General features: G+C 43.8%; 1 protein-coding gene across 4 annotated transcripts in view; it reads left to right on the forward strand.

Moving 5' to 3' along the window:
- Positions 1-27,143, forward strand: part of Fermt2 (FERM domain containing kindlin 2) — an 83,127-nt gene that overhangs the window by 27,518 nt on the left and 28,466 nt on the right. For all 4 annotated transcript variants that reach the window (XM_052733446.1, XM_052733447.1, XM_052733448.1 and 1 more), the window contains exon 3: positions 658-891. In XM_052733446.1, coding sequence (XP_052589406.1) covers positions 658-891 — 234 coding nt within the window. The remainder of the gene's footprint in view (positions 1-657; positions 892-27,143) is intronic.

A 27,143-nucleotide genomic window follows, 5' to 3' on the forward strand; every position in this document is an offset into this window, starting at 1 on the left:
ACATTTTAGAATGTCACCCTCATTCACTTCGATTCCCCACCCATGTTCCTACCCTTACTACCTTAACACATTATTTTTATTTCTTCTTCGTGAGACTTTTATCTTATTTTAATTATATGGGGGTGTTTGTACACATGAGTGCTGGTGCCCACAGAAGCCAGAGGCAACAGATTCCCCTGGAGCCCATGTGCAAGAGCAGCAAGTGTGGTTAACCACTGAGCCGCCTCTCCAGCCCTGCCTCTCCCCCCCACCCCCTGCCTTCACACAGGTGGATAGCCTCAGACATGAGCCTTTCTAGGTATATTGTGGGAATCCTGTTGCCTGTTCTTCAAAGCTGAATTCCAAATACACTCAATTTTGAGTCCTTCCTATTCCAGTCCCAGGGTTGTTTGTCTTCCAAGGTCCAGGTCTGTCTGATTGACCCTGGGTGTTTTTCCTGGGCGCGGTGTGCACTGGGTTTTGAGGGCAGAGCCGTTGGTACGTTTTGCACCTATCACTAACAGTCTTGTTTTTCTTAAGTATCCGGTTTTGTTTTCTGGTATCTGTTGTTTATCTTAAGTACCCAGGTTTGGTTTTCTGTCTTTAATTTCTCTCCAGCTATTCTGTGTGATTTTTTTTTTTAAAGCATTTTTCTTATTTACTGTTTGTTGTTTATAGATGTAAAAAAGGATTGGTCTGACCATGCTCTCTGGTGGGAAAAGAAGAGAACTTGGCTGCTTAAGACGCACTGGACCTTGGATAAGTACGGGATCCAGGCGGACGCCAAGCTTCAGTTCACCCCCCAGCACAAGCTGCTCCGACTGCAGCTCCCCAACATGAAGTATGTGAAGGTGAAAGTGAATTTCTCTGACCGAGTCTTCAAGGCTGTGTCTGACATCTGCAAGACTTTCAGTAAGTGTTCAGCCCTCCAGTCAAGTGTGGTGCCCGTGGGCCTCACATGGCATTGAGCTTATCCTCAGGGTGTGGGTTGGGATGAAATTATTGTTTATATAGTTTTTAATGTTCATTTTAGATAAAGAAGTATTGGGTTAAGAAGGAACAGGGAGAATTAGATTTCTTTTTTCCCTGATTAGAATCAGATCATGTTCCTTATTATATAAAAGTTTTTTTTCTGATAGCTTTATTACTTGACAGTAGTGGGGATTGAACCTTGGACCTCAGTGCATGCAGGGCAAGCGCTTTTCCACTGAGCTGCGCTCTCAGCCCCAGCAGCTGTGTCTGTCGGAGGGAGGGGAAGGGAATAGGCATTGTTTCAGAGGGCTGTGGCTCTCCGGTATTTCCTTCACACAAGTCACTGTGATTTTAGTAATTCCGAGAGATGGCGTCACTTCCTTTGACAAAGGCTTGCCAGTTCCTAAGGAAACCGTGAGGGATGTCCCTCACCTGCTGTGAACATTCTGTGCTTTCAGAAACAAGATGTTTCTGGTTATGATGTATGGCAGGAAGCATTTAGCCATCAGAGAAAACGTGAATTTTCGTCATTACCGCTAGCACATAATTTTTAGATATTGTTAATGACCCTCCAGATTTTAGTTCCAACTAGAACTAGAACTCTTTTATACATATGTTGCATTTTCAGGTGACACTAATAATTCATGAACATACTGTTTCAAAAGAGTCAAGACTGTAGACATACACAGTAAGTGACCCCTTCCCAAAAGTGACTTCAGTCTACAGTTTGATTTCTACACATTCGCTTGTCCGGGCCATTTTCTGTGCAGTGTGTTTATGTGTGGGGTATGGTTTGTGCACACGTGTACGAGGATTTGGAAGTCTTCACAGATGTAAAGACGATAGGAGGATGTTGGTTGTCCTACTTTTTCTGCCCTGTTTCCTTGAAACAGTGTCTCTCTGAACCTGGAGCTAGGCTGGCAGGCAGCAAACCCCAGCTGCCCTCCGTGTGCCCTCCGCAGCATTGAGATTACAGGCACTGCCAGCTGTTTAGGTGGGTGCCGGGGATCCGAACTCACGTCCTCAGGCTTGCACGCAAGTGCTCTTGCCCACTGAGCCGTCTCCCTGGCCCCAGTTACATGTATTTTTTATATACAATTTACTGTTTTACAGTAATCGTGTATAGTTGCACTAGTATTAATTCCCCAGTCCCAGCGTTCCCTGTTAGTGGACATTTAGGTTGTTTCAGTTTTAGAGCAAATACCGCGATGAGGTTTTGTTTTGGTGTAGCATATTATTGACAAGTTTTTGGTTGGGATAGCTTCAGGATACCCGGTCCTCATTAATTGCTACTAGAGCCATTGGCAGATGCTCCTGGGCTGTCTCAGGCACCTGGAATCGAGGCTGGGGTGGGGCTGCCAATCCTTAGCACAGTGCTCCTTGCTCCTGAGTTTCTGGGTTTGTCGTGTGGAGTCTCCCCATTTCTTGTTTGTGGTTCTGATAGGGGCTCTTGACCAAGTCAGTATCTACTTTAGGCCTCCCTAACCCCCCCACCCCTTTCCCCCCACCCTACACACACACACACACACACACACACACGCACGCACGCACGCACGCACGCACGCACGCACGCACGCACGCACGCACGCACGCACGCACAGATAGGGTCTCTCTGTGTAGCCCTGGTTGTCCTGGAACTCACTCTGTAGACCAGGCTGGCCTTGAGATCCAGAGATCCACCTGCCTCTACCTCCTGAGTGCTGGGATTAAAGGTGTGTGTCACCACTGCCCAGCTCATTATTATTATTATTATTATTTTTAAACCTTCTGAAATGTGTGTTGTTCTTGTTTACAAGCAGTCTTAGGAATGTTCATCCTTTCTCTCCAGTTTTTAGGCATCTTTTGCTGTCATTTCTAGGAACTTAGGGTATCAGAGGGGGACATACAGTCAGATTAATATCACTGTTTTTATCTAATGCTTCTGGGATTACTCATTTATGTTTAATGGGATAATACAAATTTAAACACTGAAAAGTACAAAGAACTCCGTAACAGTTACTTAATTCCCATGATTTAGGTTATTTAGAATTATTGATTCTTTATCATTTTTAAGTCATGGTAATATAGGTAAAATTCTTAAGTGACATCCTCCTAACTTCCTTCACAGAGCACATGTGGCCTAGTTTGCACTGTTGTTCCTGGGATTAAAGGCGTGTGCTACCACACATGGCTCAAACGTTTTTTCATTGATTTATGTATTGCTTGTGTGGCAGGGGAGCAAATGTCATGATGATGTCCATGTGGAGGTCAGAGGACAAGCTTCTGGAGATGGTTCCGACCTCCTACCATGTGGGGTCTGAGGACTGAACCCAAGTCCCCCTCCTTTCTTCAGAGCCATTTCCTGCCCAGGTCTTTCATGTTTATGCTTAGTGTTGGCTGCATCTTGTCCGAACGATCTTTGCTGAGGCTAAGCTCCAGCGAGTGTTCTTCTGTATTTCTTAGGAATTTTCAGAGTAGGGTGGTGTGTAGTTTTGTTTCATTCGTTCGGACATTCCCAAGTGCTCGGATTATGTGTGTGCCAATGTGCCTGGCTTAGGGTTGAGTTTAGAAGCTTTTCCACGCTGTACCCACTGACCCATTTCCCAGTCCTGTCTTTTCCTTCATCAGTCTCTGCTGTTAGAAATGCCATCGATTTCTTTTTTCTTATAATCTATCTGATATCTTTGTTGGGCTCTGTCTTAAACCTTAACAATTTATATTTCACTTTCTGTATAAATAATCACACTCTTACAATTTACTCTCTTTCTCATTTGTACATCTTGTTTCTCACTGTGTCTTACTGTGACGAATTAGACTTTTAGTCGTGTTGACTAAAAACAGTGGCAGTATTGTTAAACTGCTCCTGATATTTTACATAGAGCTTACATTTTGTTGCGTGTGTTTAGGAACTTTTCACCTATGTTTTATTCCTAATACCTTAACTCATGAAAACACCTAAAATGTAATTAAATGGAGGTCATAGCAGGACAATGGGAAGGACCTCCATGCCCTGATTAACTTCAGAACTCTTCATACCTTAGCTTAGCTCGTATTCCCCTCGTTATTATCCACGTGCTGTCACTAAACCTTACCCTGTAAATGTATTGGGCATTCATCTGTAGGTGGAGTTTTCCCATTCCTGGAGCAGCTTCCAAATTACCACACAGAGACTTATATTAATTGTAAATGATCAGCAAATAGCTCAGGCTTATTACTAACTAGCTCTTACATTTTAAGTTAACCCATATTCTTTATTTACATTCTGCCACATGGCTGTACCTTTATTAGCGTGGCACATTCATCTGCTCTCTGTGTCTGGCTGGTAACTCCAGCCTCTGCCATCCTTCTTCCCATCATTCTCAATTTGGCTTTTCTGCCTAACTTTATCCTGTCCAGCTATTTATTGACCAGTCAACTTCCTTATTAAACCAACCACAGCGACAAATCTTCACAGTGTACAAAAGGATTATTGCACAGCATTCATCCTTCCTGCCACATTCTCTTGTGAGTGATGGTAAATGTAGGTGGTATTTAAATATCTGTACTTACATTTCTCCACCTTCCTAAATACAGCTATGGGCATGTTTGTCTTTGTTGTTGTTACAGCCTTTACTACTGCTAATACCGTGTCATTTTCAGCCACGTGTAAGTCTAGAATTTCTTATCTTTAGAGTTCTGGGATGAGATGTGACACCAGCCTGGCCCCAGCCCCAGAGGCTCCATAACCTGTGTTTAACACTACCACCTGGAGACTGAGTGTGGAGGACATCCTGTATTCAAGCCACAGCATCTGCAGGCTTGCAGGAGCCCAGAGGAAGCTGGGACTTACAGATGTAATTAAATCACTCTGGAGTTGAGAGTTGGTTATAGAAATAACTAAGGCAGCTACTTGGCCTTAAGTAATTCAATAACTACATGTTTAACTTATTTATTAGTAGTAATTGAAGATTGTTCTTGCTGAAAAATATTCCTTATAAATACCATAAAAATGTTAGTGTGTGAATTGGGAAGGAAAGTGTGCATATTTGATAGACAGTTGTTAAATCCAGTTAGCAGTGTGCCTGTCCACATTTGTGTCATTTATGAGTGACTTGTGATTAGGCTTTTGTATGTTTTAATGGTTTTATAAAAGTATATATTTGAGATACATGAAAATTACAGAAATCTAAGTTCCCCTGTCCACAAGTAACTTGTATTAGAGCGTAGTCCGACTGCTTGCTTAGCTGTTGTCTGGCTGCCTCTGTACTACAAGGCGGATGAAGAGATCTGCACAGGGGTGAAATACCTTCTGTTGGCCTTGTGTAGGGAAAGCTTGGAGGCACTGTTCGTCTTTCCACCACTGGACACCAAACACTGAAGTCACTTCATAACTGCTCCTGGCAATGATTTTCTCCTGTTAGTCATTTAATATTCAAGCCGAGTAATTTTCCTCAAATTAAATGAATTCACTTAAGTGCTGGTCACTGTGGTTTCATTAGTTGAACTCTTCTGGCTCTTGACGACTGTAAGAGAAGTAGCGTCAAAAAAAGAAAAATGACATGGCCAGTGTTACCAATGCAGTTACCATCAGAGCCCAGAGTCTTGTGAGGGACGCCCGCTACTTACTGTAGGGTCAGCAGTACAGACCGACACCAAACTGAACAGGAAATGACCTAATTGTGCTGAACACTGACAGCCTTTCCAGGGTTTCTTTGTTTGTTTGTTTTTAAAATCAGTAAAAATGATTACTTTGTAATTTAACTCTCACAAAAATGCCGTGTGGTGGTTAAATGAGACTGACTGACTTGCCTCTTCCTTTTTTAAACGAGCTCGTGGGCAGAGGCTGTCAAGTTCTAACCAGCACGCTGGTGTGGTGACGTCACCAATGTGCTCCCCAGACTGACAGAGTTCTGTGCTCACAGTGTTAGGTTGGTGTTAATAGACGGGGTTCAGGTCTTCCCACTAGTGAAATTGGTTAGGCACGTGCTGACCCATTCCCTTTTCCCTCCTGCTGGACTTTGTAGAGACACGTGTACAGAGCAGATCGGAGGGGAGGGACTCCTGTAAAGATGAAAAGAAATGAAGAATCAGTCAGATTATTGTTCTATGCTCTATGCTTCTTTCTTTTTTAAAAATAATGTATTTTTTATTTTATGTACATTGGTGTTTTATCTGTGTGAGGATGTCAGAACCCCTGGAACTGGAGTTACAGACGGTTGTGAGCTGCCATATGGGTTCTGGGAATTGAACCTGGGTCCTCTAGAAGAGCAGCCAGTGCTCTTAACCACTGAGCCATCTCTCCAGCAGCACTTTATGCGTGTTTCTACCCACAAAGAGTTTGGTGGTTGGTTGTTTTGTTTTGTTTTTTCAGTCTAAAAATTATTTAGTGCTCCTTGTTACTTTATATTCAAATTATTTTTCTCATTCTTGTTAGTTTATTTTCAAATTATTTTTCTCAAATATTTTGTTCTTTTTAAGTTTATTTTGGCTGTAAGTACTAGAAATCTAAACTCAGCTGTGTTCCACGTAAGGGTTTACATTTTCCCATCATGAGAAGTTACATGAGAAAACTGGAGTGATTAGTTAACGTGTCTCCAAGGACAGGCCCTTCCACCCTTCAGATGTGGGCTTGGCCTCCTGTTCGTAAGGCCCTGCATTAGTAAGGGTTTCTGTTGCTGTGATAAACACCACGACCAAAAGCAACTTGGGGTGAAAGGGGGTGATTTCAGCTCGCAGCTCTCAGGTCCCACTCCATCACTAAGGGAAGCCAGGGCTGGAGCTCGAGGCAGGAACTGATGTAGGAGCCATAGGGGAGTGCTGCTTTGTAGCTAGAGTTTTCCCGACTGGCCCACAGTCAGGACAAATCTCTGACACCCGCCAGTCCCACAGCCGCTCAGACCCGACCAAGTAAACACAGAGACTTATATTGGTTACAAACTGTATGGCCGTGGCAGGCTTCTTGCTCACTGTTCTTACAGCTTAAATTAATCCATTTCCATAAATCTATACCTTGCCACGTGGCTCGTGGCTTACCGGCATCTTCACATGCTGTTTCTCATCATGGCGGCTGGCAGTGTCTCCCTGACTCAGCCTTCCACTTCCCAGCTTTATTCTCCTCCTTGTCCCACCTACACTTCCTGCCTAGCCAATGGCCAATCAGTGTTTTATTTATTGACTAATTAGCAACACATTTGACATACAGACCATCCCACAGCACTGCTTACTGACTTCCTTCCTATGGCTCACCCAGCCGGCTTTCTTATGCAACTACAGACCACCAGCCCAGGGTTGCTATCGCCACAGAGGGCTTGGCCTGCCCACGTCAATCGTTAATCAAGAAAATGCCCCACAGACTTGCTTACAGGCCAGTCTGGTGGAGACATTTCCTCTCTTGAGATTCCTTTTCTCAGATGACTCTAGCTTGTGTCAAGTTGATTTAAAAACCAATCAGGACAGGCCCCCTTCAGGGTGTGGTCTGTTGAGCTCTCTTCCCGACTTGGCTGATAAATGAAGCAGAAACCTTCCAGAATCTTCCTTCACATCTCATTGCCCACCTGGATCATGTGGCCAGTCTTAGCTGTAAGAGAAACATAGGAAGCTACTAATGTTTGCAGTTTCCTTATATTAGAGACAGAGAAAAAAGGACTGAGAAACGGTCTGTGAATTCACCCATATGCAGGTCTGTGACGTGCTCCTTTCTTAAGCCCTTAAGGAGACAAACTGAGCAAAACATAAAGATCAAATGCCATTTTGATTAGAGTGACTATATGAAAACTCTCTTTCATTTGATTTAACTCTTTTTTGGGGGGTGGCGGGGAGACAGGGTTTCTTTGTGCCTGGCTGTCCTGGAACTTGCTTTGTAGACCAGGCTGGCCTCAACCTCACAGATCTGCCTGCCTCTGCCTCCCAAGTGCTGTGATTTCACTTAACTTTAAAGATTTATTTCGTGAGCCGGGCAGTGGTGGTGCACGCCTTTGATCCCAGCACTCGGGAGGCAGAGGCAGGCGGATCTCTGTGAGTTCAAGGCCAGTCTGGTCTACCAAGCAAGATCTAGGACAGGCACAAAAACTACACAGAGAAACCCTTTCTCGGAAAACAAAGTATAAAAAGATTTATTTTGTGTGTGGGTGTTTTGTCTGCATGTATGTCTGTGTACCATGTGTGTACTTGGCGCCCAGGGAGGCCTAAAGAGGGCATCAGATCCCCTGGAACTGGAATTATAGATGGTTATGAGCTGCCATGTGGATGTCGGGAATCCAACCCAGGTCCTCTGGAAAAGTAGCCAATGCTTTTAGCAGCTGAGCCATCTCTCCAGCCTCTCACTTAACTGTCTGGTCAGTGTGATTGAGGTATATAATCTTCTAGGCAATACTGAGTGCATTTTGGCAAATTTAGAGCAGAGTGATAGGGCAGGTTTCATCACCCTGTCGTTTCCTCGGTCCCCTTTGCTGTTCTGACCCTGCCAGCCACTGATCTATTTTTATCACTATAAGGGCTGCCTTTTCGAAAATGTCATTTAAGCATAACTGTACAGTATGTAGCCTTCTATGGCTTTTCCCACCTAGCATAATGCTTTCTGCCCTGTGTGTATAATTTACCTCTGGTGGTCTGAATGGGAAATGTTCCTACAGGTCATCAGTATCTGCACATTTGGTCCCCAGTTGGTGATGCTGTTTGGGAAGGTTTGGGTCACACAATCTTGTTGGAGAAAGTATGTCACTGGAAGTGGAGCTTTGAGATTATGTAACCTCACCCTACTTCCAGTTCACCCTGTCTGTTTTGTGCTTGAGGTAAATGATGTGATCTCTTAGCTTCCTGTTCCTGCTGCCCTGCCTGCTGCCTGTTGCTGTGGTTTCTCATCATTGTAGACTCTGAACTCTTTGGAACCAGAAGCCAAAATAAACTTCTATTAGTTGCTTTTGGTCATGGTGTTTTATCACAGCAACAGAAAGATAATAATGCATCACTAATCTAAGGACACATGATAAGATAGCTCAGCAGGTAAAGGCACTTGCCACCTAACCAGAAAACCTAAGTTCAATTTCTGGGACCCTTAGTGTGCAAGGAGAAAACTAATTAGTGCAAGTTGTCCTCTGACCCCCCCCCCCCAACATCCACACAAACATATGTACACATGCAAAATAAATAAAATGGAATAAGAATTTTAAATAAAGATACAAAGACCACCCACTTGTAGTTCTTGTAGGAATTCTGGGTCATCAAACATAGGAAATTTAAAAGAGTAAAATTTTCCAGCCCCATTTGCAAACTGGACATACTATTTTGCATTCTGACCAGCAGTACTTGAGAGTTCCAGCTGCCTGCCCTGTGGTGGTTTAAATAAGAATGCTTTCCCATGGGCTCATATATTTTTGAATGCTTAGTCACCAGGGAGTGGTCCTATTTGAAAGGATTAGAAGGATTAGGAGGTGTGGCCTTGTTGGAGGAAGAATGTACCTGGAGGTGAGATTTGATGTTTCAAAAACACGTGCAAGGCCCAGGCGCTTGTCTGTCTGTCTGTCTGTCTGTCTCTCCTTATGAATCATGATGTAGCGCTCAGCTATTACTCCATTGCCTGTCTTTATGCCACCATGGTTCTTACCACAATAAACCATACCATGAACCATAACTCTGAAACTGTAAGCAAGCCTTCAATTCAATGCCTTCTTTCATAAGAGTTGTCTTGGCTGTGATGTCTCTTCACAGCAGTAGAACAGTAACTAAGACAGAGACTGGCGTATTGCTGTGACAGGCCTTACCATGCTGTTTATTGGAGGAATATGGAAGATTTTGGGACTTTGGACTAAAAAAGTGGTTGAACACTTCAAATGGGGCTTACTGGGCCACCCTAGTAAGATCAAGGGCAGTCATGCTGAGAGCAGTGTCAGCCCAGCTCAAGTTTCAGAGGGGAAGAATATTAGTAAGTGGCCTAGAGACCATTCTTGCGATATTTTGGCGAAGAATGTGACTGTTTTTGCCGAAGAATGTGACTGCTTTTGCCCTTGACCTGAAAATCTGCCTGAAGCAAAATTGAAGAGTTTTGAATCAATGGTGTTGGCAGCCTAGTATTGACTGTGTTGTATGGTTATTAGTGGTCACTTTTATGAAGATCTATAATGAAAAAGAGAAAGCTAAGCAAGGAAAAATGCAAAATGTATAGTTTGAGGAGAGAAGGAGCACCAGGAAGTGTAATGGAGCTAAGTCCAGGGCTCAAAGAGATAAACAGATTAAAGAAAAGCCTGATGCTAAATGTAATAAAGGGAGTGGTAGCCTCAGGGCAAGACCCCACCCAGCTAAGCTTCCAATTTATGAAAAGGAATTAAAGGAAAGCTTAAGCCAGGAAGGAAACCATGCACAACAAAGCTGATGCAGATGTAATTGAACAGGGGCCATGTTCCAGCCCCACCAAGCAGCAGAACTTGGCAGCTTCAGCCACATGGTTCTGGCTTTAGAGTCAAGGATACAATAAAGGGGTTGTAGAGTCTCCCTCTGTGGCTAAGGAAAGTCACTGAGGCCAGGTGTGGGTCAAGGGTGTCTGCATGGAGGCCTAGAGAGGCCATTGTGTGAAGCTGTGAAGGTGAAGCCTGGATTTCACTGGAGACCCCAAGATGTTGGAGATGCCAGAGCTGTGGGATGGATACCTGCCAGGAAAAGCTGGGGACCAGGTCTGGAACCTGCCCAAGAGAGAAAAGTGTGTTGCAGTCAACAAACTGAAGAGGAGTTGGAGATCTGAAGAGTGCTTTGACATCAGACATGGAATTGCAGAATTTGGAGTTTGCCCAGCTGGCCTTGGGCTTGGCTTTGGTCCAGTATTTTCTCACTGTGCTCCCTTTCCTCCCTTTTGGAGTGGTGATGTATATCCTGTGCCACTGAATGTTGGAAGTATGTGATCTGCTTTTTTTCTTTTTTGTTTTGTTTTTTTTTTTTCAAGACAGGGTTTCTGTGTATAACCTTTGCTATCCTGGAACTCACTGTGTAGAACAGGTTGGCCTCGTCTGAGAGATCGGCCTGCCTCTGCCTTTTGAGTGCTGGGATTAAAGGCATGTGCCACCACTGCCCAGTTCGATATGCTTTTTGATTTTGACTTTATAGGGGATTACAGATAAGAGATTGCCTTTAATCTCAGAAGAGACCTTGAACTTTGGACTTTTAAACAGTGTTGAGACTGTGAAAGACTGTGGGGACTTTTTAAGTTGGCTTGAATGAATTGTTGCATTATGTTATGGCTATAAGCCTGTGGGGACTGGGAAGTGGAATGTGGTGGTTTGAATAAGAATGGCCCCCATAGACTCATATATTTGAGTGCTTGGTCATTAGGGAGTGGCACTATTTGAAAGGATAAGAAGGTGTAGCCTTGCCGGGCAGTGGTGGCATACCACCTTTAATCCCAGCACTCAGGAGGCAGAGGCAGGTGGGTCTAACTGTGAGTTCGAGGCCAGCCTGGTCTACAGAGTAAGTTCCAGGACAGGCTCCAAAGCTACACAGAGAAACCCTGTCTCAAAAGCCAAAAAAAAAAAAAAAAAAGCCAAGAAAGTATAGCCTTATTGAAAGATTAGGAGTGTGTCACTGGGGATGCGCTTTGAGGTTTCAAAAGCCCATGGCAGGCTCTCCCTCTGCTTACGGATCAGGATGTAGCTCTCAGCCACTGCTCCAGCGCCTGCCTGTATGCCACCATGCTTCCCACCATGATGTAACGGGCCAAACCTCTGAAACCAACCAAGCCCCCATTCAGTGCTTTCTTTCATGAGTCCCCTTGGTCATAGTGTCTCTTCACAGCAATAGAACAGTGACTAAGACACCCTGTGTCCTTGAAACATTTTATTTGAGCGTTCTGGTAGATGAGAGCCCAGTGATTAGTTGCCTGTGCCTAGCTCCTTGGGCGATGTTATGATTTGAGTCTGAAGTGTTTCCCACAGCTCCCGTTGTGAAGCTTGCTCCCCAGCTTGTGATACTATTTTAAGAGGCTGTGGAACCTTTGGAACCTTTTAGCTGATGGAAGTAGGTCACTAGGAGCAAACCTGATTCCAGGGCCCTTTCTGCCTTCAAACCTGACACCATTCGCATAGACCCCACACAGGCTCCACGCTGGTGGAGGGAAGCTGTGAGCAGAGGACAGTCTTTCCTCCTCGGCATTATTTCTTTCTGCTGCTGTGGCCAAAGCACCACAAAGGGAACTACACGTGAGATATGTTTGAATTCTTTCCCTCTCTTATAAGCGGGCCGTCTGGTTGAACTACAAGCATTCTTTGCATATTCTGGATGTAGAATCTTTATTGGCCATGTTTTGCAAGTGTTTCTCAGTGTGTGGCTAACTTTTTATGAAGTATTATTGAAACAGGAAAGTTTTAATATTTGTGAAAAACAGTTTGTGATCTCTATTTTCTCTTCCTGTTTTCCTTCCTTGCTTTCTAGGAAAGGGTTCTTTAGTTGTCCTTTGTATAGTTATCTCCACCCCTGACTTAGGAGCTATTTCCACTTTAGTCTTCATAGTAACTGCAGGGGTGTCCACCCTTGAGCCTGTGCCTGCATTCCGGGATGGCCCTGAACACTGGCAAAATCATCACCTTATTTAAAACATTATTAGTTTTTTTAATTTTTTTTTCACTTTTTTTATAACTGGATTGTGCGGCTCTTGAGCAAGAATTTTCTGGTGACAGCGATGTCACAGAGGTCGGCAGGTCCGTAGAAGATTGTCTTGATTGTTACTGGTGTAGGAGGACCCAGGCCTACTGTGGGCGGCCTCAGTCCCTAAGCAGAGCTCTGAGCTGTGTAAGAGTGAAGAAAGCTAGTTAACAGGCGGGCGGTGTGGGTGCATTCATTTCTCTGTGTGTGTGACAGGGCCAGTTGTCTTGTTCCGAGACGGACTGTTACCTGGAAGTGTCACCCAAGTAAACCCTTCCTCGGTAAGTTGTTCTTGGTCGGGTTGTTTCACCATAGCAACGAAAATGAAACTGGCGCATGTGGGTTCTCACTTGTTCTTTTTTTTTTTTTTTTTTGAGACAGGGTTTCTCTGTGTAGCTTTGCGCCTTTCCTGGAACTCGCTTTGGAGACCAGGCTGGCCTCGAACTCACAGAGATCCGCCTGGCTCTGCCTCCCGAGTGCTGGGATTAAAGGCGTGCGCCACCACCGCCCGGCTATCTCACTTGTTCTTTATCTATTTAAAAAAAAAAACAACCAAGATTTTTTTTGGGGGGGCCTTTATTTTTGAAAGACACTGTAGCTGAAGAATTCTGGATTTTCCTCTCTCCAGTAATTGATGTCTTGTTTTCTGGCCAGCACGATTTCACAGAAGTTTGTTGTTCCTCTGTGTGCTCTCTGCTCTCCTCTTAGTGATGCCTAAGTGTGCTTCATTTCCAGCAGGGCCTCTTGTTACATCTTTGAGTTCCTTGGTCTGGCCTCTGCTCATCTGCTGATTATCCTACCCAGTGTATTTGCCATGCCAGGTGTCTCCTAACACTAGAGGTTTGACTTTATTATTTTTATTTGAGTCTTTCATGTTTGCCTTGATTGTGTTTGCACTTCTTCTCCGTTTAAGCATTTGGACTCTCCACAGGGCAGCTCCTGTTGTCCATCTGGGGCACTCTGCCCCCTTCCTGCCTCCTCCTCGCCCTCCTCCCCGTGTCCCCCCCCCCCCCCCCCCCCCCCCCCCCCCCCCGTCCTCCTCCTTCACTCATGGTTACGGATTGTGTTTTCCTCTGCCTCTTCCCACATCATACTAGCTTGTGTAAGAGGCTTTGTTAATTTAGTGTGGTTGGTAGCTGGATTTTTCTTTTCCTAATTCCTTTTAAGTGGTGCCAGCTTTTTTCTGCTCACCAGTCAGATTGTAAGGAAATCAATTTTTTTGTTTGTTTTTTAGGTTTTGTTTTTAGCTTTATCAGGGTAGCTCCAGAGCCATCATTAATTAGTTATGGGACCAGTTTCACCTACCTCCTAAGGTGTTGTCTTTTGGGAATTTTTCGTTTTTCCTGGTGGCAACCTGGTTTCAGTCATGGGTCCTTTCCCGTTTCCTAGTCTTAAGTGGTTTCTGCTCACAGACACAGATCACAGTCAGCCAGACTCCAGGGACCATCTCTGAGACCTTGGGAGGCCTCTCTGTAAACAGAGCTCACTTCTGTCTCTAGTCATCTTGGCCTCCCTGACCTCCATCTCCAGTGTCTCAACTCGGCAAGAGTTGGCGCTCTCTGCCCCTCCTGGCCCAGCTGCCTTTAGCTAGTAAATTGGTACAGGTAAAGCCATATTCATCCCCTTGACTTTTCCTTATTATTGTTTAAATAAAGGATAGTTGGTCTAAGTTCTTGCCACTCCATCTTCATTAGACCTTCCATCCTAATTTATCGTAATTTATTATAAAATTCGCTCAGCTTTGTATATTTTTCAGAGAGCCATCATTGTTCAATAAAGCATTTTTAGGTGCAAATTCATTTCTTCCATTGAAATTTAAACTTGAACATGTTCTAGGCCATGCTCATGGTGTTCTGTCCAGATCTAGTCTTCACCCCACCCCACCCCACCCCACGAGAGTAAAAGGCTCCGTCAACCACCCCGATACATAGACCAGGAACGGGGTGGTCAACCTTAGTACTGCTAATCTTGTCAGCTTGATGGGCCTTAGAGTCACCATGGGAACAAATCTGTAGGCGTGTCTGTGAGGAGTTGTCCAGATCCACCCTAACTGGACAGTCCCTTCCTATAGGCTGAGGTCGGGACTAAGCAGAAAGGAGAAATGGGGGCAGCACAAAGCATCTGCTCCTCTCGCTTCCTGTTGATGGTGGCTACAATGTGACTAGTTGCTTCAGGCTCTTGCTCCCATGCCTTTCTGTCATGGTGGACTGTGTCCTCAAACCATGAGCCAAAACAAACCATTCCTTTCTTGCTCTTGTGAAGTATTTTGTTGCAGAATAAGAAAGTGACTCATTACATGTAAATACTGATCTTGCCTCCAGATCTCTGCAAATCTTCCATGTCATCTATACCATGATGATAACCCATTTGCCACTGTCTCCTTGTGGGTTATTCCAAACAGCCTTTTTAAATGTTCTTTTCTTTCTTTTTTTTTTTTTTAATCCATTCTTGTTCCTTTTGGTACACTCCTTAAGTAGAAACATTTAAAAAATTATTTTCTTAAGGGGCTGGAGAGAGGATTCAGTGACTGAGAACGCTTACTGCTCTTAAAGAGGACTCGGGCTTGGTTTCCAGCATACGCGTTAGGTGGTTCACAACCACCTCTAATTCGGCCCCGGGGATTGGTCACCCGCTAGCCTCTGCATATAAACTCATGCAGGCACACACACGAACACATGGGTTGAAATGTCTTCTGTCACATTTGATCCTATATTTTCCTCTTTTGTTTCCCTAGGGTGGGAAATAAGATCATCCCTGTAGTAAGAAAAAGGTGAATAGGATAAGTAATTTTAAAATGTTAATTTGAAACTGACTTTATTGTGCTTTTTAATAGAAATTATTGGAGTAAGAGTTATTTTCCCCTCTGAGTTGGAAGTCACTGCTCACTTGTCTGGTAGGTTCCACGTTGTTGTTAAGGCGTGGTGATGCTGTGAGTTTTTATTTTCCTCTCTTCTTTGTGGACTGCTTTTTCTCTCTGGAAACTTGGAAGGTCTTTCCTCCTCCACTCTGAAGTTTCATAGCAATGTGCCTGGTTAGGGGTTTATTTCCATCCGTTGTTCTGGACACTCCTCCGGGCCTGTTTCTTGTGTGAAATGTTTCCTACTAATTCTTCCCCCTTGGTTTGATCACTTGGTGCTGTTGGGCAGTGTTCTTGGGTTGACCCTCCTACTGAATACATCTCTTCTATTGAGCTTTTTCACTGTGACACCACATTTTCATTTTCAGTGCTTATTGGATGTTTATTGCGCAGACACTCAGTAAGTTTAAGATGGTTGACTTGTGATGCAGTTGTACTTCAGTGGTGCAGAGAAGATACAGAGACACCCTCCACATTGTTGATACCTAAACCTCTTCATCTCTGGTTCTTCGACGTCCTGTTCATCTCACAGATGTCTGTCTCTCATTCTTCTTAGCTTATTGAGGTCGTTTCATTTTGGACTCGGTATCATGCTTCTACTATGTCATTAGTTTTGTGCATACCAACAAGAACTCCACTACTGAGCTTTGCCTCTGACGTTTGTATTTGAAACTGTTAGAATTTCATTGCCACTGTCAGGAAGCGTCATAAATATAGCAACTGAAAACAAGACAGAATTTTCATTTTTAGGCTGAAAGCCTGGGCATGGCAGCATGGCTCACCTAAGTCCTCCGCTTTGACCCTTGAGGTCTTTGTTTGCCCCCTCGAGGCTCTGAGAGTGGGGTTTTCATGGTACAGTTTGGTTACTTGTAGTTGTAGGAATAAGATTTTCCCCACCAGTTTCCCACAAATTTATCTGACCTCTCCTAGTTCATCTCTCTTATGCCTTTCTTCAGCCTCTTCTGTTTGTAAAGGATGATGTGATGATATTAGACACATCCAGATAACCCAGGATTATCTCCCCTAAGATCAGTTGCTTAATAACCTTCATGGCGGTGTCCACGTTGTTGGAATGTAGAGCCAGGGGTAGGAATCTTAAGAGATGTCTCTAGAGTTTCTGTTCTGGAAGCTTTTCTCAAATGTCCATTCACAGTTCAGTGATGACATACCCTAACTCACCACTAGGGAGCTCTGGGCGGAGCTTACAGTGATGATGCACCCTAACTCACTACTAGGGAGCTCTGGGCAGAGCTTAACTCATCACCCTCTGTCAGGGAGCAGAGTCCCCACTCTGAGCTTTTCAGCAGCTCACGGATGTTCTGCTGAGCTGTTACACTTTTCTGTTGACAGGAACCTAAAGGTAGGTTAGGTGAGTTGAAGGCAGTAATGGAGCAGGAAACTGTGGCAAACTGTCTTTCCATCTGCTGTGCTGGTTTGGTCCTCCTGACTCCTGGCATTTGGCCCAGTGAGTCAGTGGCCCTCACTGGTCTCTGCTGCTGACACTGTTCCACATTGGTCAGCCAGTTCCTGCTCTTCTATCTGGCTTCTTCCTTCCAGAGGGTTTCTGGCATTTCTTATTATTTGGTTTGTATTTGTTTATATTACTGTTTCTTTGAGACAAGATCTTGCTTTGTGGCCCAGGCTGGCTTTGAAATTGTAGACAGCCTGCTGCCTCAGCTTCTTGAGTGCTGAGATTATGTGTGTCCCATCAGTTCTACCTCCTGACATTCTTTCTTGCTGTTGTGTCTCCCCCCACCACACACACACACACACACACACACACACACACACACACACACACCCCTTTGGAAAACTCTTTACAGGCAGATATTTCTTGGTGTGTCACCTTGGAAAAGTAAAAACAAATGTACACTCATTATTCTTATTTAACCAGAAGCTAGCAAGAAACATTTTCTTTAAAGAAAATCTAAAATTATTTCCCTCAAACACCCTTCTGTGTACTCATTTCTTAGTTTTTCTATCCCTGGGTCCCTACAGTTCTATATATGTGTACATATATACACATATATGTGATACACATGCACACAGTATTATTGTTCAGTGAGACAGTATGTTTTATGTCTGACGTTTGCATGTCTCGTAGTGCTATATTGTTCACTAGTCCCACTCTTATACTTAATTTAGATTCTTTTAATAATTTATTTTTATTTTATGTGCATTGGTGTTCTGCCTACATGTATATTTGTGTGAGGATGCCAGATCCCCTGGAACTGGAGTTCCAGACAATTATGAGCCACCATGTGGTTGTTGGGAATTGAACCCAGGTCCCTCTGGAAGAGCAGCTAGTGCTCTTAACCTCTGGGCCATCTCTCCAGCCATTAATTTAGATTCTTAAATTTACTAGTTCCTGATAAAAGGCACAAAGTAAAGTCAGTAGATTATGTTTTTATATAAAGAAGATATAATGTGTAGGTGTGTGTTTGTGTGTGGGTTTATGCCTGTGAGTGCAGTACACATGGAGGTCAGAAGATGGTGTTGGATCCCTTGAAACTGGAGATAAAGGCAGTTGTGTGCTGGGGAACGAACTTGGGTCCTCTGCAAGAACAACATGAGCTCTTAATCCCCAAGTTCTCTCCAGTTCATCAATCAGTAAATTCTAAATTCATTCATTAGTAAAATAGTCTCCGCTATGAATGATTAGGCTTACTCTTTGTCGTCAGTATAATAAAATGAAAGTTGCAGTCGTATTCATGTGCTGACAATGACTGATGCAGACCAAGGATGAGACTGTCAATCACCAAGAGAATGAGAGGAGTTCCTCTAAGCTTCTAGTTACCTCATAAGATGTAGGTATAAGCCGGGCGGTGGTGGCACACACCTTTAATCCCAATACTCGGGAGGCAGAGGCAGGTGGATCTCTGTGAGTTCCAGGACAGCCAAGAGCAGCTAAGGCTACACAGAGAAACCCTGTCTTGAAAAAACAAAAAACAAGCAAAGCCTTACCTATAGAACTTTTATAAGAATGAGCTTGGGAGAATGCTGAGCACCTGAGAATACTGGAGAGGGAGGTCCCCAAGCATACAGTTTAATATTTTGACATGACAAGCAGTTTGCATTGGCCCAGCTGGTTAAGGGCTCCTTGTCTGCTTATGACAGGCTGAAAAGTTAGTTACTAGTATTTTTTGCTGTTGTTTTAGTTACATTCATAGCTAGCTTATGAGCTGGACAGGAAATGACTTAGGAACAAAAATTCTCAATGTATGACTTGTGCAGTGCAGAAATTCTCAGGCCCCAGAAAACATTCCAGAAACACTTGAGAAGACTTTAGATGACATGCTTGATTTCCCCCGCCCAGCTGGACAGTGAGTGACACAGAGAGGTGGTGGAAAATGAGCTCAGCCGTGACTCATTTTGTGTCCTCCAATATTTTGACTTTTTTACCGTACACTAGTGTAATTTCTCTAAGGGGAAACAACCATGCGGGAAGAGTTTGCCGCCACCGCCAACCTGCCCCCAGTACTGAAGCATGGCAGAAGCTTGAAATTTCTTGTTTCAGAGATTTATTATTTTTAATTATGTATATTGTCTGTCTATTTGGGGGTATGTACACATGAGTACAGGTTCCCTCCAAGGCCAGATGTGACAGATCCCCCTGGAACTGGAGTTAAAGGTGATTGTGCTGCCTGATGTGGGTGCTGGGACCTGAACTTGGGTTCTCTGCAAGAGCAATGTATGATCTTACCTGCTGAACCATCTCTCCAGCTCAGCTTGGAATTTTCTTTTCTCTAGACACAGCAGTGATGGCATTTAAATCCGAGGGTGCACGGAGAATTAAAAGTGCAGTTCATAAATACTTGTGTGTGTTAAAGTCCCCGTGACCATGACACATACCCAAGAGAAACAGCTTAAAGAGAGGAAAGATTTGACATCAGCTTTAGAGATTTCAATCCGTTGTGGCAGGGAGCACGTGGTGAAGCAAAGCGGGTCACAGCTCAGCACCAGGGAGTGCCTGTGCCGTGGACTTTCTTCTGCTCTTCTCATTCCCTCTGCTTTTGTGTTCACCACACGTATGTTTGTATATGTTTACATGTCATTCACATATATATGAACATATATATAAAGAGAGAGATTCTGATTATGAAAAAAAACACAGACTGTGTGTCTTCAGCTGGCTTATTTCACTTAACATGATTTTCTTTAGTTCCATTCAGTTTTTTGAAACTGACATTAATTTTATTCTTTATAGCAGAATGAAATTCTGTTGTGTTTATTTATCACAATGTCTTTATCCATTCACCTGCTGCTTATCTAGGCCAGTTCCGTATCTCAGCTGTAGTGGATAGTGTGGTAGTAAACATAGATGTCCAGACACTCCCGTGGCATGCTGACTTCCTAAAAAGACCCTGGGAGTATATACCCAGGTCTGTTGCAGCTGGACCAGATGATAGCTCTATTTTCAGTTTTTAGAGAAAGCACCACACAGATTTCCATAGTGGCTGGACTAGTTCACACTCACCCTCTAGCACCACATTGGTTTTTTGGATGATAGCTATTCTCATTGGGGTGAGATGGGATTTCATTGTAGGGGTTTGGGGGAGGGTTGTTTTTAGTTTGGTTTGGTTTGGTTTTCGAGACAGGGTTTCTCCGTGTAGCCTTGACTGTCCTGGAACTCACTCTGTAGACCAGGCTGACTTCAAACTCACAGAGACCCATCTGCCTCTGCCTTCTGAGTGCTGGGATTAATGGCATACACAACCACTGATCAGCTAAATTTTTTTTTTCTCCTCTGAGACAGGTTTCTCTGTGTAACAGCTCTGGCTGTCCTGGAACTCACTCTCTACACCAGGCTGGCCTCGAACTCACAGATCTACCTGCCCGTCTCCCAGGTGCTGGATTAAAGGCGTGTGCCACCACCAGCCTTCCATGTAGTTTTTATTTGCATTTCTTTGACCACTAATGATGTTAAATGTTTTTTTAAATATTTGTTGGCTCTCTGTATTTCTCCTTTAGAATTTTTTAAGCTTTATTTTTATGTGTGTGTTTTGCCTTTGTGTATATCTATACACCACATGTGTGTAGTGCCCATGGAAGTCAGAAGAGGGCATTGGATCCCATGGGACTGGAGTTACAGGCAGTTGTGAGCTGTCATGTGGGTGCTGGGACTCAAACCCAGGTCCTCTGGAAAAGCCACCAGTGCTCTTAACCACAGAGCCCCATCTCCAGCCCTCTCTATTTCTTCTATGGAATTCATTTGCCCAGTTTTGATTGGATGATTTAAGAGAAGCATTTAATGTTTTGAGTTTTTTAAATATTCTAAATACTAAGTCCCTGTCAGATGAGACATTCCAGGACCGAGGGGATGGTGCTGCCCACAGTGGGCTGGGTCTTTCCACACCAGTTGTGACAGTCCCCCACAGACATACCCATAGGCCAGTCTGATCTAGACAGTCGTCATTGAGACCCTCTTCCCAGGTGATTTTAAAAAGACAAAAAAAAAAAAAGTATGCGATCTGAAGAGAAACCAGAGTAATTTTAGATTGTGTCAAGTTAACAGTTACAAGTATCCATCATACCTGCCATCATCCCAGCCCTTGGAAGGTAGTGGATGCAGGAAGACCTGGAGTTAAAGGTCATCCTCAGCTACATACAGAGTTCAAAGCCAGCTTTTTTTTTTTTTTTTTTTTTTTTTTTTTGGTTTTTCGAGACAGGGTTTCTCTGTGTAGCTTTCCGCCTTTCCTGGGACTCACTTGGTAGTCCAGGCTGGCCTCGAATTCACAGAGATCCGCCTGGCTCTGCCTCCCGAGTGCTGGGATTAAAGGCGTGCGCCACCACCGCCCGGCAAAAGCCAGCTTTTAAAAATAAGATACATGCCTTCTTGTTTCATTTTTGCCCTAAAATTATCATGGCCTCTGGTAGTAATCCAATAATTCACAAAAATGAATTGCAAAAGGAAATAGGATATAGAAAAAGGTTAACATAGGTATTCATAGAAATATTATTTATAATGACATCAGTATTAGAAGAAATGGTCATTATATTTACACAGAATACTACATAGGTGTTCAGATTATTGTCTACATAGTTATGCTTCAATAAGAAAATGCTTAAGGGGAGGTGGAAACAGATGGATCTCTGTGTTCAAGGCCAGCCTGGTCTACATAGTTCTAGGACAGTCAAGGTACATAGCAAGATCTTGTCTCAAAACAACAACAAAAAACATAAATAATTCATACTTTTTTCTATTTTCAATTTTTACCACGACTGTATTTTTTTTTAACAAGTAGAAGAAAACATTACATGTGGCGATTCTCCCATGCTGTCAGTGGTTTTACTTCCCAAGATTCCATTTACCAGTGGTCAGACACAGTTCCATAAAATACAATAGAAAATTCCAGAAATTGACAGCGGTAAGTTTTGTACCCTTCTGAGCAGCATGGTGAAATCTCACCTTGCCTCACCAGTGAGTGGTAAATCACCCTTTGCCCAGTATGTCTGCTGTATATACATACCTCCTGCCCCTAGTCACCTGGAGGCTGTCACAGTTCGTGGTTAACCTTTCTGTAGTGGTCTCAGAGTGCAAGAGGCACAATGCTGGCAATCTGGGTCTGCAAAGAAGCCTGAAAGTGCCTTTGAAGAACCATCCAAGACACCACAGGAAGAACAAACACAGATATGGGCAACACTGTGTTTACGTAACTTTCGTTTGTTAGAGGAGTCTGTGTAGTAATTGTTCTGTTTTGTTACTGGTTACAGTTTAATTTCTTACTGTGCCTCATTTGGAAGTATGCTTTCTTACAGGTGTGTATGTACAAGAAACATTTAGAGTCACAGTAGAGTTTGATACCACCTGGAGTTGCAGGGTGTCCACTGGGGTTGTGGAATGTGTTTCACAGACAGGAGACTTGTAAAATGTCTAAGACAAGACAGTTCTTGTCCCTTCCTTTTTATAGCAGTTGATAAGGAAGCCCAGACCCTGGCGGGCTGGGTAGCTTCCCTGAGTTCCAGTAAACATGGATCTGGGGTTTGAATTCAGGTAATTTGCCTGGATGTTTCTTACCTTAAATTTTGTCTCTTGGGCTGGAGAGATGGCTCAGAGGTTAAGAGCACTGGCTGTTCTTCCAGAGGTCCTGAGTTCAATTCCCAGCAACCACATGGTGGCTCTCAACTATCTATAATGAGATCTGATGCCCTCTGCTGGCCTGCAGGCATACATGCAGGCAGAACTCTGTATACATAATAAATAAATAAACCTTATAAAAAAAAAAGTGTATCTCAGCCCTTCAGCCGAATGGTAGACCTTAGTCTCTGTTTCCTGGAAATAAAGAGCTTCCCGAATCATCCTAGTGGGTCAAATGTAATTTTGTGAGCCCCTGAAGCAGGAAAGCTGCCACTAATAAACCGTGGTCTTGTGATTGAGCAATCTGTCCCAGCCTGCTTTCTGCTGCTCTTTCCCCTCTTCTTCATTTTTGGCTTTTCCATCTCTCTCTACTTTTCCTTTTCTTTTCTTTTTTTTTTCTTTTTTTGTTTTTTGAGACAGGGTTTCTCTGTGTAGCTTTGCGCCTTTTCTGGAACTCACTCTGTAGACCAGGCTGGCCTCGAACTCACAGAGATTTGCCTGGCTCTGCCTCCCGAGTGCTGGGATCAAAGGCGTGCACCACCACCGCCCGGCTTCCTGTTCTTTCTTAAGGTAGGGTCTCACTAGGTGACTCTGAATGGCCTAGAACACACCATGTAAACTAGGCTGGTCTTGAACTCACAAAGTTCTGTTTCCTCAGTGCTGAGATTAAAGGCCCACACCCCCCCCAACCTGACCCTTTATTTTTTTTTAATTAAGTAAATTGTGGTGCAACCAGCATACAACTGTCTGCACACATTTAAAGTGTAAAACTTTGAAGTGTTTGGTTTTTTGAGAGGGTCTTATTCAAGAACTCACTCTGAAGCCCAGGCTAGCCTAAACTCGCCATCCTCCTCCTTCAACGTATTTCTGTCTTCTCTCAGATTTCCCATCTGATACCGCTCAGCTCCTCTCCGTCCCTGAGATTTGTTGGCATTCTGTGGAATTTTATTGGTGGAGTCATAGATTTTTAATCACGAATTTTCTCCTTTCAAATGATCTTCTTCCTCTTAATTTAGATTCATTCACTTTATTATACGTGTCAGTAAGTTATTTCTTTCTGCTGATGAATGGACTCCATTGTGTGAGCGTTGCTTCCAGTGAACTTACCCATTTGAGTTACTCCCAGTTTGGACTTTGAATAAAGCTGCTGTGAATGTGCTTTCCACTTTCTTGGGTAAATAGGGGAATATCCAAGTTGTGTGTTAGCTGCATGTTTATGAGAAACCGAAGACCCATTTCCACATATTCTGTCATTTCCCATTCCAGCTAGCTGGGTGTGAGAGCTGCAGATGGCCCTCTTCTCATATGTCATAGTTCCCCCCTGTGTGTTTTCAAAGATGCTTTGTTCTGGCGGGTATAGTTTAATTCACGTTTCTTTGATGGATGGCTATTCCTTATCTTTTCATGTACTTCATGTACTTGTCTCAGTCTTTAGCCCAGTGGCCTTATTTGGAATTGTGTATTCTTCACATATTTTGAATACAAGTCTTGCAGATTTATGCCAGTATATTGCTTCTCTATTTTCTGAACAGTACCTTTCAAAGAACAGGCTGGTTAATTTTTTTAATTTATTTATTTTTACTTTATTTGTATGTGTGTTTTGCCCACACATATGTATGTGTACCAAATGCATGTGCCCTCAAAAGCCAGAAGAGGGTATTAGATCCCCTGGAATCAGAATTACAGAGGAAGATTTATGCATTTTTATTTTATGTGTGAGTGCCTGCCTGCATGTGTGTATATGTATCACATGTGTGCCAGTGCCAGCAGAAGCCACAAGAGGGCATCGGATCTCCTAGAACTAGAGTTACAGGTAGTTGTGAGCCACCTAGTATGCTGCTGGGAACGAAATGTGGGTCTTCTGGGAGGACAGCAAGAGCTCTTAACTGCTGAGCCATTTCTCCAGCCCCAAAGGCAATTCGAGGGGTTGGAGTGGGAGGGTATGTGTCTGTATTAGTTACTTTTCTGTTGCTGTGACTCAATACCATGACCTAAAGCAACTCACAGATGGAAGCATTTCTTTTGGTTTGTGATTCCAGAGGGATCAGTCCATCATGTAGGGAGGCCTGGCAGCAAGCCGCAGGCCTGGTGGTGGGAGCTGGAAGCTGACTGATCACATCATTATACACACGTGAAGCAGAGGGTGAACAGGAAGTGGGCAAGGCTATATATAAACCCTCAAAGCCCTCTGTGAGCACCACTTCAGTCAGAGTGATACAGTCCTTCATCAAGGCTCCACAGCATCACAGTTCCACAACCTCGGCCAACAGCATCCCCCTCTGGGACCCAAGTGTTCAAACACATGATCTTGTCGGGGATAATCTCATTCACACTTCCACCACCCTTTCTAAGTAATCTGGGTCTTTTAGTTTCACTGTTGGATATAGGTCCACAATTCGTTAAGAATTAATTTTTAACACATTGAGTTAGGTAAATGTTAATGTTCACGTTAGAAACTGTGAATCTTGGGGGCTGGAGAGATGGTTCAGAGGTTAAGAGCACTGCTTGCTCTTCCAAAGGTCCTGAGTTCAATTCCCAGCAACCACATGGTGGCTCACAACCATCTGTAATGAGATCTGGTGCCCTCTTCTGGCCTGCAGGGATACATGCAGACAGAACACTGTATACATAATAAATAAATAAATCTTAAAAAAAAAAAAAAAAAAAAAAAAAAAAAAAAAAAAAAAAACTGTGAATCTTAGCCAGGCAGTGATGGCACACACCTTTAATCCCAGCACTCGGAAGGCAGAGCCAGGTGGATCTCGTGAGTTTGAGGCCAGCCTGGACTACAGAGGGAGATCCAGGACAGGCACACAGAGAAACCCTGTCTTGAACAAACAAAAACAAAAACGGTGAATCTTTTCCTGTTTAGCAGTACTTGTTGGAGGTGTTTCTTCCCATTTGAATTGCCTTCCCACGTTCATCAGTTTTCTGACCACCTCTTTATTGCTGTAGCTTTGTGATGACTTGAAATTAATTCCTCCAAGTTCACCAACTTTACTCTTTGCAGAGAAGGCTTTGTCTCTTCTAGGATTGTTTTCATTTTCATATAAATTTATCATCTGTGGGGGTGGGAAGTTGGCTTAGTAGATAAAAGCTTGCTGCAGAAGCATAGGAACCTGAGTTTGGATTCCTGACGTCCATGTACAAAGCCAGGCATGATGGCATGGACTTTTAATGTCAGTGTTGGGAGCTGGAGATGGGAGATCACTAGAGTTCACTGGCCGGCCAGCCTAGCCAGTCGGTAAGCCCCGAGTTCAGTGGGAGAGTTGTCTTAAAAAAATAAGGGCCTGGCTGCGGTAGCGCACATCTTTGATCTCAGCACTCAGGAGGCAGAGCCAGGTGGATCTCTGTGAGTTCGAGGCCAGCCTGGTCTAGAGTGAGATCCAGGACAGGCTCCAAAGCTACACAGAGAAACCCTGTCTCGAAAAAGAAAATAACAATAATAAGGTCAAGCACTAGAGGCCATATTGATGGCCTGGCCTGTGCTGCCACAGAGGGCCATGCTGAGGTCCATGGCGAATGCTGATGATGGAGACCCTGTGGATGTCCATGGTCCGTACTGTTGCCAGAAACCATGTGGAAGTCCATGATCCGAGTTCCTACTGACTGTAAAGGGCAAGGAAGCTACTTTTGCAGTGGCATCGATAACTGCAGCCTCACAGTTGAGAAAGAGGCATAGAACGTTTCTGTGACAACCCCTAACCCAACCCCACCCACCCCCCAAAAAGTAATAGACAGAAAGCCATGGAAGAGAACTCGTAAAAATCGGGATGAGGATGCTGAAGTGTAGCTCTCCACAGTTGACTTCTGGCGTGAGTGTGGGTGGGGAAAAACTTAGTTTTCTTTAAGGGGTTGGCCACTGGGAGTTTGAGCATGCTCTCGTGAGTGTGTGGGAACACAAATTGGACCTTTTTTGGTGGAGTAGGTCACAGGTGGAGTGTGCCAACCTGGGAGGACTGGGCAGTGAGTGTGACTGGGGTGCGTGATATGAAATTCTCAAATAGTCAATAAAAATATTATGTTGGAAAAAGTTAGAAAATGATTGAGGAAGGTACCTGATCCTGACTGACCGCTAATCTTCACACATGCACTCAAGGGCGTGTGTGCACACTTACACAATTTTCAACCTTCTTATCAACTATGGGGAGAGTTGACTGAGGTCCCCCTCGTTTGAGGGGAGGGATAATGTTGAGTCCTGCGATTCAGGAACATGGTGTATACTGTATCTAATATGGAAGAAATACCAGCTTGAGTCTGGAGAAATGGCTCAAAGGCTAAGAGCACTGGTTGCTCTTCCAGAGGACCAGGGTTCAATTCTCAGCATCCACAAGGTGGCTCACACCCATAAGGAGCTCACAGACACACATGCAGACAAAATACCCATACGCATAAAGTTAAAATAAAATGCCTGTTTATTAAGGTAATCTATTACATATGCTTTGTGCACCACATGTACCTTATAACATAGAGAATGGTTGATAACAGATAATATAAATTCTTAGATAAAAATGAATATATGAATAAAAGTTCTAGAATGTTCTTTCTGGTTTTTGGAAAGTGTTTTTTAGACATGTCCTGGCCGTCCTGAACTTGCTGTGTAAACCAGGCTGGCCTTGAAGTCACTTACATGCACCTTCCTGAGATTAAGGCATGGACCGCCACTCCCGGGGGGCT

The sequence above is a fragment of the Peromyscus californicus genome, unplaced genomic scaffold, assembly GCF_007827085.1.
Source record: "Peromyscus californicus insignis strain IS unplaced genomic scaffold, ASM782708v3 Scaffold_12__1_contigs__length_115047231, whole genome shotgun sequence".
Lineage (NCBI taxonomy): Eukaryota > Metazoa > Chordata > Mammalia > Rodentia > Cricetidae > Peromyscus > Peromyscus californicus.